Genomic DNA, 12,933 nt, shown 5'->3' with positions numbered 1-12,933 from the left:
GAATAAGCACCCTTGATTCTAAAGCGCTTGATTTAAAATGACAAGTGCCAAAGGCGATGGGGAAAGTTGTGGAAGGCAACGCCGCTTCCCCCGGGCCCCCCCTTCCCTCCCCGCCCCATCGCTCCACGGTCAAGGGCCGAGCGGAGCCGCAGCCCCCGGGAAGAGCAAAAATAAATAAATAAATAAATAACAATTATAATAGAAAAAAAAAAAAAAAAAACAAAAACCCAAATACACAACACCCCCCCCCCCTCCCCGCCTTGTAAAAAAAGAGGAAAACTTTGAGCCGAGCCCCGCTCGCCTCTCGGCTCCGCGGCTGGCCGCGCTGCGGGGCGGCGGGGCGGAGGGAGGCGGCGGCGCCGCAGCCCCCTCCCCGCCCCTCCCCGCCCCCGCGGGCGGGCGGCGCGGGGCGCGGGGCGGGCGGTGCGCGGCGCAGAGCGGAGGGGCGCGGAGCGGAGCGGAGGGGCGCGGAGCGGGGGCGGCGGAGGGGCGCGCAGCGAGCGCTATGCCTTTAACGGCGCGCGGGGCAGGCATGCCGAGCGCGTAGTGCGGGAAAGTCGAGGCGGGGTTAAAGTTCAGCTCATGGAGCGGCTCCGCGCTGGCTGCAGTTTGGCAGAGTTGGAAATGTGAAAGCAAGAAGCAGGCTCGGGGCTCCCCCTCCTCTCCTCTCTCTCTCTCTTTTTTCCCCTCCTCTCTCTCCCTCTCCCTCTGTCTCTCTCCCCCTCTCTCTCTCCCTCTCTCCCCGCACACGCACACCTCCAAACCGCAGCCCCCCGCAGCAGTCATGTATTCTCCGCTCTGTCTCACCCAGGTAAGCGGCCGCCGGGGCGCGGTGGGGCCGGCGCTGCGGGGGTGCGCGGCCGTGCGCGCCGGGGAAGGGGCACCTCCGCCGCTCGCCGAAACTAACTTTGCTGCCTTTCGCTCGCATCCCCCCCCCTCCACCCCCTTCCCGCACGGCCATTTGTGTCGGCACATGGCTAATGGCGCCTACTTATTAATGCTTTAATTAACGGGGGGGGCCGCGCGGGCGCGGTGCTGCGGGACGACCCGCACGGCCCCGCCGTGCTTGGTCATCCGCGATCGATGCCGCCGATGCCGCCGCCCGCGCTGGAGCGCCCCGCACCGCCCCGCACCGCGGCCCCGGGGCAGCGCCGGAGCCTCTGCGCCGCTCCTCGCCCCGGGCACGGCGCGGCCCGCACCCCCCGGCACCGCGCTGGGGGCTCCGCGGCAGCGGCCCCGCCGGCTCCGCGCCCCCCCCCCAGCGCCCCGGGCACGGAGAGAGGCACCGTCCCCCGCACCTGGGCTCGCTCCCGCGGTGCGGCGCGGTGCAGCCGCCCCCGCGCAGAGCGCCCTGCGCACCCGCGGAGGCCGCCCCAGCCGGGGGACCGTGCGTGTGTCCCCCCACACGGACACCCGCAAACTTGTCCCGCGTGTGTCGCGTGTCCCCCCCCCCCGCCCGCGGATCGGGCCCCCGCGGCACTCGGCGCAACTTTTGCGCCCCCCGCTCGCGGCGGGACGGGGCTGCGCGGGGAGTGGAGGGGAGGGCTGTCGCTCCGCGGTGTCCCCCGGTTGCGCGGCCGCGGAGCCCCCGGCCCCCCTTTTCCCCGCGCGCTGCTGCAGGACGCTGAATTACACCCCTTCAATTAGCAGGATATAATGGTTTAACGAGGAAATGCTTTGTGGCGGACTCAAACCCCAGATTATTTCCTCCTGCAGGAGATTTTGACTACATTATTCTTATTAATTTAATTGGAATATTTTTTTTCTCCCGGTGAGAAAGCCTCTCCGGGCTCTTTCCGTAGAGAAAAAGGCAAGGAATTGCAGGGAGAGGGGCAGCAGCTTCCCGGGCAGCCCGAAGAGCTGCAAAAGTTTTGTCCCCTTCTCCCGTTGCGGTCCTCTCTTCTTCCTCAGCCTCCCCCAAATTTTGGGGTGCTGGCGAGAAAACACCAGGCCGGCGGGGGCACGGAACTCCCAAACCGTAACACTTGCTCAAAAGGCAGGAAGAAAATGTGAGCAGCGGGAGTTTGCAGAGGATGGGATGCAGCAACTCCGGGCTGTGCCTGGGCAAAGTTTGTGCCTTTAATTCAACTCCGAGAAATACCTGGTTTTTGTCAGCGCGGCGGCTGCAGGAGGGACCCCCGGACGCTCCGTGCAGGGCCCGCAGCGCCGACGCTCTTGGCATCTCCACGTGGGGCTCCTGGGGCTCTGTAGGCCCAGTCGCACATTAAGGAGAGAAAATAAATCCACGGGATGGTTGCTCCCTGGCCCAGTCGTGTCGTGTCCTCCTCCACCCCCCGCGCTTTTTTTTTTTTTTTTTTTTTTTTTTTTTTTTTTAATTTATCAAAAGAAAAGCAGAAAGCCAGGCTTGTGCTTTGACTCCGTTAGGAAAATCTCGCATTCTTGCAGCACGTTTGGAAAAGTAATAGGAGGATTAGAGGCCTCCTGACAAACTCTTCCCTCCGAAGGATCAATTAGGTGATTCTGTCATTTTTCCATAGAAAAAGGGGGCAAGCCCTGAGCTATTGCAAGTAATTTCCTATTTTATCATTTCAGGAGCTTTTATTGATACAAGTTTCGGGAAGGATTTTCTTTTTCTTTTTTTTTCTCTCTCTCTCTTTTTTTTTTTTTTTTTTTTTTTTTTTTGGTCAAGTTTTGGTTCAGATTTAAAGGGAAGCTCTTGAAAGTGGGTTAGAAAAGGAAAACAAATAGAAATCCTGGTTCTGAGCGTATTTATCCAAGCCCTGGAACCAAAATGGCACAAGCATTTTGTGTCATCTGTCAGGAAAAATCCAAACATCGTTCCATTTACATATCTGCTGAGGAGCTAGGAAATAGTTGGGGAACATATGCACGTCTCCTCAGATTTACAAGCAAATGGATTGTAAAAATATTAGTAAGGGTCTCTGTAGCTGGCTTAATTTCAAAAAGATCTGCAGAAATACATTGTTTCAAAGCCTCCTTTGCAGGATTACATTATCGCAGGCGCCTTTGGGTTGGGGTTCTTTTGTCTTAGGGTTTTTGTTTTGGTTTTTTTTTTATTTTTTTAAACACCTTTTTGAAGAGCAGAGGAGAATTTTGGGATAAACAGTGCAGAACTGTGCGGCCCAAATTTTCTGTGCTGCTTAGAAACAGGCAGCTCTCGGAGGAGCTGTATCCTTAAACTTTGGAGAGGAGTGCAATAAAGAAAACCCCAACTTTTTATTATCGCTTTGCCAGCTTTCTGGTGTCTTTTATTTTTAGGTAACTCATCCAGCACTGAGGGGGGAAAGCGAATGGCTTTATGAAATACTTTCAAAGTTTCCCTTCAAGCTAACTCGTGGAAAGGGAAAGATCATCGCCTTTTCTACCAGCTCCTTAAAATCCTGCTATTTTGCAGCGAGGCTGCAGACAAGTTGCACATCTGTTAGCACACTTGCACTGACACATTTCCAAAACTTTTTGGGTGTTTTGAGGGGGGCTGTAGCGCCGCTGAAATAAAAAATTGTATTGTGCAGAAGCTGCTCCCCCCCCTCCGTCCCCGCGTCCAGCCCAGTTCTGTTTGATCAGTCCTGGCTGCTTTTATTTCCACTTGGACTTTGCTAATACCTCAGCGCCGAGATTGAAGCGGTGCGATTTTCCAGGGCAGCGTGTTTACCAAGACACTTTGAAAGTTGGTCTGTTTATGAGTCGTTAACCTTTTCTCCTCATACACCATTTTGAAAAGACACGTTAGGGTGTAATAGGGACCTGCACACCTCGCGCCCGAGCAGCGGTGCTTCTCGTTTACTTCAGCCACAGACCCTGACTTTGCACCAAAAAGCATCTTGGTTTTTTTCTCTCCCCCCCCTCCCTTTAAAGTGGTTTGGTGTTTTTTTTAAGTGGGTTTTTTTTTTTGGGGGGGGGGGTGTTGTTTTTACCTCCCCTTTCAGGTTCACATTGTAGAGATCAGCTTTAGTGCAGGTTAAAGCAACTCTCTCTTGGATGTTATCCAGCGCCGAGCCAAAAAAGTCCCAAGCACATGAGATCAGGCAGGACAAAGCGCTGCTTAAAGCAGAAAAGTTAAAATATTTCAGGATGTACCAAGACGTGTTTGGAAAGTGGGAAGGCTGGAAGCGCTGCCCTGGCTCGCTGTGGGGCTGTCGAGCCTCTCTGCTCTGTGTACCTTCGCAGATAAACTTCCACTTGACAAAAGGCCTTTTTTTCCTTGACTCTCCCTGAGTGGGGAACGGGAAGGACAGGAGGGATCAGGAGGGAGGGTTTATTATTTTTAATAGCTTGTAGAAACCTGTAGTTTTTATATTTTTCTTCTTTCCCCCCCACCCCGTCTCCCCCCCTCGTGAGAGCTGTTTCTGGTGGGTGAGAGCAGCTCCATGTGCTGGGATTGTGCCTCCTCTCACTTTTTGAATCTGCCGACTACAAACTCACAGCAATCTTTTTTTTTTTTTTTTTTTTTTAACTTTATTGAAATTTGAAACTATCATCTTTTCCCATAGAGGAAGGAAAAAAAAAAAAAAGAGGAATGTGCCAATCACAGGAGTGATTTATTTTATTTTACCTGCTTTTATTTTAGTAATCACTCATAGTACTTAGATTGCTGCCGCTCTGCTCTAATGAAATGTATTGTGCTGTAAGGAAAGTTTTTAACAATCTGTGTTTAAAATAAAAATAAATGCAATGGTGCTACCTATAGATTTAAGTATCTACAATTCTGGGGCCACTCAGAATAAGTGCAGTGAAAGCTTTTGGGAAGTCAGCAGAAGGTCTTGAATTACGACAGGATTTTGCTGATAGATATTTCTACTATTGATTTCTCAATTTTTCATAATTTCTGAAAAGAACAATGCAAATTAAAATAAAGTGTTGAAAGGAAGTAAGATGTCTCTTTTAATACCCGTATTTGCACGACCCACAATGATTTGGGTAGAAAATGTACTCCATGGGATAATTAAAAAAAAAAAAAAAGTTTGTTAATCTGAAAAAATCCCTAATGTTTCTTCGCACAGGGGCAGGGCAGCGGGTGGCTTTTCCCATGCTGGGGAAAACGTTGCACAAATTACTTTATTTTTCCCTCCTGGAGGGCCCAATCCTGAGAAAAGGAAGAACTGGAAGCAGGGACGTCCCCAGCACGCAGCGCTGGATCAGGCCCCACAGGCTGGATACGTTTTTCCGTGCAGCCTGGAGTTGGGTCATTCATTTATTCAGGGGAAAAAACAAGCATGGCCCCAGTATATTATAATGTGTTTTGATTCTCTTTGGCTGATTTATGTAATACTTAGTGAGGAAAAAATATATACTTAGATATATATAATTATTAAAAAAAAAAACAAACCAAGGGGTCTTTCTCGCCTTTTTTAGCGTCAGCATAATTTTAATTGCGATTATTTTTGTGCCAAGGGAGAGGGGTGATCTTTAACTCCTCGTTACACAAAGCAAGCAGTGTCTCCGGATGGCCAAACTAACTTTCCGAGTAGGGCATTTCTTCTTTTTAAATACCTGAAAATCTGATGCAATTAATAATTCTTTGCGTATTTGCACAAGTTGTGCTACAGTTTACCGTTACTGCATTTTTCAATTTTTCCTGGTTTTTTTTTAATTTTTTTTAATTTTTTTTTATTTTTATTTTTTTTTTAGATTTTATGAGAAGGATCCCAGTTTGACTTTCCCTAATACGCCCAGATAGCGAGTTTTGGGTTGTTTTTTTTTTTACTAAATATAAACAAAAATATTAAATAAAAGATAAATTGCAAGGCTTGCTTTTTCTAGGATTTTAATGTTAGTTATGATTGTGCTTGCGGGATAAATTGACCGCGATACTTCTCGCTCCCTTCCCTGTTTAGGAACCAGAGTGAAAACCACCCTTCACTGTAATTGTATATACAGCTATAGTGGCATTTTACTATTCTGCCGGCTGCTATTTCCAAATATATCTTAGGGAAAGTTTTACTATACTTTAGACTTCCCCATACAAACATTGATTGGCATCCAAATGTTTAGGATTTGCCAAATTGGCGGGCAAACGCTGGCTACACCGCAAGCAGCGGGGTCAGGGAGAGAGCAAAGGGAGATACGCGCTCCGCAAGTGGACTTGCAAAGGAGTTTTTGGCTTTTAACTCATTCTGCTCTTTTTTTTTTTTTTAATGTTTTTTTTTTTTTTAAGGTTTGGGGACTGGGGAAAGGGTGCCAGCGTTGCACCATCTCCATCTGGGCGCTTGGTTGAAGTTGGACCCTGTTTTTGGGGGGCGGGAGCGGAGGTTTCGGGTCGGCGCGAGAGGGAAGTGGGGATGCGGCGGTGGCGGGTTCGGGGTCCATCAGCGAGGGGTCCCACAGCCCTTAAAATTTATTAGCACCCTCCTAATTCTCACCATCCCGCAAAAGCCCTGTTTTTGAAGGCTCTTTGTTGATGGTTTCGGTGACATCAACCTTTCTCTGTAACTTTTTTCAGGATGAATTTCATCCCTTCATCGAAGCACTTCTGCCTCACGTCCGAGCGTTTGCATACACGTGGTTCAACCTGCAAGCCCGAAAAAGAAAATACTTCAAAAAACATGAAAAACGCATGTCAAAAGAGGAAGAGAGAGCCGTGAAGGACGAACTGCTAAGTGAAAAACCCGAGGTAAAGCAAAAATGGGCATCCAGACTTCTGGCAAAGCTCCGGAAAGATATCAGGCCTGAATTTCGGGAGGATTTTGTTCTCACAGTCACAGGAAAAAAGCCTCCGTGTTGCGTTCTTTCCAATCCAGACCAGAAGGGCAAGATGAGAAGAATTGACTGCCTTCGCCAGGCAGATAAGGTCTGGAGGTTGGACCTTGTTATGGTGATTTTATTTAAAGGTATTCCGCTCGAAAGTACTGATGGCGAGCGCCTTGTAAAGTCCCCACAGTGCTCTAACCCCGGGCTGTGCGTACAGCCCCACCATATAGGAGTTTCTGTTAAGGAACTCGATTTATATTTGGCATACTTTGTGCACGCAGCAGGTAAGTGCCTTTCTCTACCACCTTCTCCAACTTTTCGTTTATCTCCGTGCCGGGTGCTGTGCCCCAGCGGCGGCTGCATGAGCCGGGGAGGGAGCTGGGGATGCCGGTTATCGCTCTCCCGGGGTGGCGAGGAGGGTTCCAAAACTGCCCCCCCTCACTTTTTTTTTTTTGTTTTGTTTTTTTAATGGGGTTTTTAAGGTGCAGTCACATAAAAGTGGCTCTTGTTTTCCATGGTTAACAGCATTTTGGGTGTCCTTCACAGGTGTCATCCAAAATGTTGTCCTAGGCGGGCTTGCAGCCGTACGCCGGCTTCCTTTATCCTAATTTTGAGGGAAAACAGATAGATTTTAATTTTTTTTTAATTTTTTTTTTTTTAAATAAAGTTTGCATATGTTATGCACAAAGTTATCCAGGAGGGCTAGAGATGCCTGAGGCCTGTGGGTCAGGAGTACCAGGTATCCTCACCCCGCAGGGATGAGATGGGGAACGTAGATCCTGCAGGATTGGAGGGAAAGGAGAAGACAGTCCCTTGGATAATCCTAGGGGAAAAAGGACACGTTTAAACCCCTTGAAATGCCACAATTTATACACCTAAAAGCTAAGCAAGTCTTGAAAAAAATTCCTGATTTGACAATATTGTGCTTGTGAGGAGGAGCTGAGATGTTTTAACGTGTGATGAAAATCTTGGGATCCCAGACTTCAACACAAAGTATGCTCTGCCTGCGGTGTGACTTGGTGTGCTCAGAGGATGTGTAGTATGTTGACTGGCATAAAATAATATGCTACTGTAGTTCTCCTGAGTGATTGTAGTGCAGAAAAATGTGCGTGTGTGAAGTGTGAGGCCCTGAGTTTTATATATGGGATGTGTGGGTCCCCCAGCATATCCTGACTTGTGAGCTGGGGGGCTGGACAGGCTGGAAGAACAGAGGAGCAGGGGGGAGAGGAATCATATTAGTAGAAACCACTTCTGTATAAATATTTATCGGTAAGAAAACCAAGCAAATTACAGCCCAGGGAGCCTCCATTTCGCATGCCAACTTCTTTCAGAGGGTCTTGCAGAAAGTTTTGGCTTCCCCAAAGCTTTTCTGCAGTGAGTCCCTGCCATGATTGTTGTGTTAGGCAACGTCGCCGCTGGGATTTTACAGATAGGATCCCTGTTCGGAAATAACTTTCGAGTATCCTCATGGTATTTCCTACAGATAAGCTGTAACATTTACTTTGCACTTCGGTGTGAGGTGGTAAATCATACTGCACGTTTATGGTGAAAGGGAAGTAGGCAAATACTGAGGAAAATTATTTATTTACTCTGCGCTTTATTACGGCCACCATGAAGGAAGCAATATGGATAAATGGCTAACTGAAGGGAGCCTGGGGCTGGGGCATTTCAGGTCACCTCCCATTCCATCACCAGCCTTGAGGGGACCACGGACTCACATCCCTTTTGTCTGCCTCAGTTTCCTCCTCCGCATGTTGGAGCGTGGTTGTAAATTTAAAATGCTTTGATATCCAAATAGAAGCTATAAATGTCTATTTACTCATCTGCAGCACTCAGGTTTTTATTATTTAGATTTATATATAGCGTGGTGCTGGTAAATACTGATCCATATTGTATTTCCCAGGCCCTTCATGGAGCGCACAAATCGTTGATAGGAACCAACGGTCTTGGCTTAGTTTGCATGTAGGGTCACAGAAATGTGGGATGAGGAGAAAAGACCAAACCCAGGGATGGGGATATTTCGGGGAGCTTCAAGGGGTCTCTCCATGTTACAACAGTCAGGCAATAGACGTTATGAGAGTTCAATATTGCGATTAGGAATATACCATCTTATCAGCACGCCGGTGGCAAACAGTAGCCGTGATTAGCGAGCTGTTATTTATTCCTGCCTTCATCATCAACAGGCAGCGACCGCACCGATCGTCCTTCGGGTTCGGTGTTTGCCGCGGAAACTCGGCACGAGGCCTTGGCGCGGTTTTTGGGGTTAGACTTGGGGATTTGTGCGAGCAGCCACGCGCCCGTGCAGAGCGCGCCGCGCCGTTGTTTGCTGATTGCACGCATCGCATTGTGCTCTCGGTGCAGGAGCGTGTGCTGGCATATTCCTGCTAAACCTCAGCGGGGAGGGGTACAAGATGATTTTTGGGAGGTGGCACAGCGTGGTCACTGTCTATATGGCTTCACAGAGGTGTACCGAAAGCCTTGTGTAGAGCTGCCTCTTTTTCTTTCCCCCTTTTTTCCCGTTTTTTTTCCCCCCTCCGATGTATCCCAGCAGTCTTTGTTACACCTGAACATTGGCCAAGTTGACAGCCATTGGTTCCCGCAGACCCGCAGTAATGGCAGCTTGTGCCGGGTGCGCAACAGGAAAATTACAAAAGAAAAAAATATTAAGGGTCCTTTGTCTCCAACTCCATTAGACCTCACTCCCCAAATGTATGGACCGCGTATTTATAAGGAGGAAGTCGCCAGCGCAAATATTAGGTAGGCTGGTCAACTTACATATAGCGGATTTGACAAGCATCTGCTATAGTACAGAAGATTTGTAAACACTAAACAATGTTTTTACCTCCTTAAAAGTTTTGAGAAGTTGCCAGTATTGGCAGGAGGCACAGACTCCGAAACGTGCTTGAAGATACGTGCCAAAACCATTGTGACCTTTTCACCCATAGTGCTCGCTTCTCTTTTTCTTGTGGGTTTTTTTTTCCCCCCCACTTTTCGTCTTCTTTTCTTTAGGGGAGCATTCTGTTCCAAGATGCCCTTATTCGAGATGACTTCGGCAGCAAGATGTCCCTTTCCTTCTAAACATGTAGGATAATTATTGCTTTGAATCCACGCTTTTCCTTCAGTAGGCACTATCATCTGTAAGGGAACACATGTGCACAGATTTAAATAGTGCTTCTTACAAAGCTACTGAAATCAATTATTCTCTTTAAGAACTGACTAGAAAGAGAAAACAAAAATATGCAAATAGGCAAACTACATGTCATTTTCATTAAAAGGATAAAAAAAAAAGGAAATTAGAAAAAAAAATAGGGAAGGAAGATTTGTGCTTTGTGAATTAGAGGTTGACCAAAAAATGTATTGAAATCTAGAGTATTGCTCTCAGTTTGCAGTTTCTAATCTGCTTAACTAAAAGCAGGCGGCATTTTCGTACCCTCAACTTGGGTTTGCTTTTTAGTTTTCACTTATTCTGCTCTTGTATCAAATGACAAGTTGGAAACCATTGTGGCAAACCGTTTTCTTTGTGGGAGTTGAACAGTAAAGCTAATTTATGACCGGTCCTCTACCAGATGATCTGTATCAGAATCTACAATATACTAGGCACGTGGCAAGGTCACAATTTAAGTTGTTAAGGTCACAACCTTAGCCACCAGGCATTTGACCTTTTAGATAAAGTTAACCTTTGTTCATTAGTAGGCACTCAACCGAGAACTTTCTGGAGTTTTTTACTGCTTTGGAGTTGCTCCTGCTAATGTGGTCAGATTGGAGAATAGATTCGCAATAGAAGTAGTTAAATTTTCTGAGAGGTCACAGTTTTTAGAGACTTCTCCAGTGGCTGAAGCGGGATGGTGGGCCAGGAGGCAATGCTGCAATGCCTGTTTTATTTTTCTGGCCGGCCATCATTACGCGCTTCGGGCGAGAATTAAACTCACGAGGTCTTTGTGGCAGAGAAAACACTTTTAATCTTTCAGAAGGACATTTAAAGATCCCAAATTTAAGAAAAAATCTAGGGCTCGGTTTTATTTACACAAGCTCCTTTTTCTGTTCACATTTAGACTCGAAGACAGCCAGAACTCAGCCTTGTTTCTGTGACTGAAAATTTACTTTACTTCTGGACGTGCTCTGTGGCTAATTGCTGGGCAGTGGTATATAGCACATGACCTTGAACTTTAAGCTTGACCCATTTTATGTTCCCATTGACAGACATAAAATATTCTACTTGGACCACCATAAAGAGGCATCGATGGGAATAACCCAAAGATGGATTAGTGCAGAAGCCCCCACACCCTCCAAAAACCATAGAGGTTTTGGGGGGTCTGAGAGGTACCCGAGGCTTTGCGCTGTAATCTTTTAGTACAATTGGTATTGATTGTTGCTGCATTAATCCCGTTAATAGCCACAGCTGGGCCGGGTGTCGCCGGGGTGGCAGAGGTGTCCTGACAATACCGTACGTCACCGAAAGAGCTGTTGCAGCGCCTTCAACTCCTGATCGCTGCTCTGCAAAAGTGGAGCGTTCGACGGTGGAAACTATTGCTGGCTCGTACAGAAACACACACCATATTGTTTACTTAATTATGCCTGAGCGAAGGCTCATTTTTAATTATTTAGCTGACTTTCTCGCTCTGCTCTGATACCACATTTATTATTTAATTTGAAATCAAAAGGGCTCGCACTCCTGTTAGTTTTTGATGCGTTTTACTTTTGTTTTGGCTACGTTATTGTCATTCCATCGTACGGTAATCCAGATAGCCGTGATATGCAGATTGGCCAGATGGTCATGTTAACAGATTGAGAACCTACTTCCCACTGCTAAAGAGCAGGTGTAAGATCAGTGGGCTTTTTGTTTTTTTTCTTCTCCTTTCCTCCCAAGTTTTAACCAAAATGCTCTTTAGACAGATCATAATGGTAGTTAAAAAGGGGCACTTTTCAAACGGTGTTTGTTCTGTGGAGATAATGCGTAATGTATATGTCATTTTTATGCCTATCTGAAGACTTTTAAAGCATCCATGACATTCCCTCCACCTATAATGCCTTGAAAATACTACTTCCTGCTCATGGCTGTTCCATTGTATAGCCAAAACCATCCTTAAAGTTTTTTTCTGCAGACAGATTGCATTTTCTCTTACCAAAAAACAACTTCAGGCAGCTTTTCGGCAGGTATCTCACGTGTGTTCCCTGCATAGGGCTCCCAGTGCATGCCCAGGAGAACCTGAACAGATCAACCTTCAGCTGAGATTTTAATGTTTGTGGGCTGATAGAGTTATTTTTCTGCTCCATTATTTTTTTGCCAAAGTGAGACATCTGTAGCTTTAAAGAAAAAAGTGACACTAAGACATCTCACAGTATTTCTGCCCTCAAGGAATAAAAGGAGAAGGCAGATTTTGTGTTGTTTTAGCCTTACAAAAAGTACCCATAAAAAGCCAGTGGTGGGAGCCTGGGTCTCTATCTCAGTTGGAAGAGGTGAGGAGAGGACAGCCACAGCTCCTCAACACCCCAAATTTCATGCACCCACCTATCGTGGGCACACATGAGACACAGCGACTACACACCCTGCGTGGCACAGAGAGATATCCCCATCTTTGGATGATCTCCTCTTTGGGGAGTGGGACTGGCTGCTTGCTGCAGCCACGAGCAGGGTGGGAGCTGACAGAAGCAGGATTTAGGTGGGACAACTGCTCTCCCTGTGCAAGTGTAACTGAGCCGGTGAGTATCCGTGATAATTCAGATACTAACTGGTGCGGCACTCGGGACGGCCTGCTCTATCACGAACCCCTGGCAGGAGTTCAGTCATGTGGTTTAGCTTTTCCCTTTCTCCAACAACAACAGCAGCAACAACAAATAAACACGGGATGAAGGCGTATTTCATATGCCCAGGATGTTTTCCAGGTGATGGGTTCGGGCAGTATAAGGGTGTGTTATTTCCATGCCTCCTTGCTTCGAGGTGCAGAAGCAGGAGAAGCCTGTGACTGGTAAGAAAGTTGCCCAGTGCTTCTGGCTTTTCTACAAGCAACTGCACTTTTATATTTCCCTTCTTTTCCACCCAATGATGAATAGCATTAATTTAGATCTATTTAAGGCGAGTGTGGGAGAAACCACAATCTTTGTTGTGGTCACTGCTGTACACAGCGGGGCTGAATGTTTCTCTTGGTTGAGGCCTCAAAGCTGAATCTGGAGAACCCAAAACATCATGTCAGCTTTTCAAACCCTTCAAAGAGACAGTGGAATCCTAATTGTTCATAAAACCCGCTATTTATTATTGCAGTTGTA

At 47.2% G+C, this 12,933-nt stretch overlaps 1 protein-coding gene across 15 annotated transcripts in view; it reads left to right on the top strand.

The window, feature by feature from the left end:
• Nucleotides 1-447: 447 nt before the first annotated feature.
• Nucleotides 448-12,933, top strand: part of NFIA (nuclear factor I A) — a 250,775-nt gene continuing 238,289 nt past the window's right edge. For 4 of the 15 annotated variants that reach the window (XM_066325392.1, XM_066325391.1, XM_066325389.1 and 1 more), the window contains exons 1-2: nucleotides 453-811; nucleotides 6,422-6,953. In XM_066325392.1, the coding sequence (XP_066181489.1) occupies nucleotides 785-811; nucleotides 6,422-6,953 (559 nt within the window). In that variant the 5' untranslated portion in view covers nucleotides 453-784. Of the gene's footprint in view, nucleotides 812-6,421; nucleotides 6,954-12,933 lie in introns of all 15 variants that reach the window. The other 11 variants (XM_066325387.1, XM_066325385.1, XM_066325384.1 and 8 more) reach the window with 5 other exon arrangements.

Source organism: Sylvia atricapilla, chromosome 9 (genome assembly GCF_009819655.1).
Source record: "Sylvia atricapilla isolate bSylAtr1 chromosome 9, bSylAtr1.pri, whole genome shotgun sequence".
Taxonomy (NCBI): Eukaryota; Metazoa; Chordata; class Aves; order Passeriformes; family Sylviidae; genus Sylvia; species Sylvia atricapilla.
This window is presented reverse-complemented; position numbering and strand designations above follow the sequence as displayed.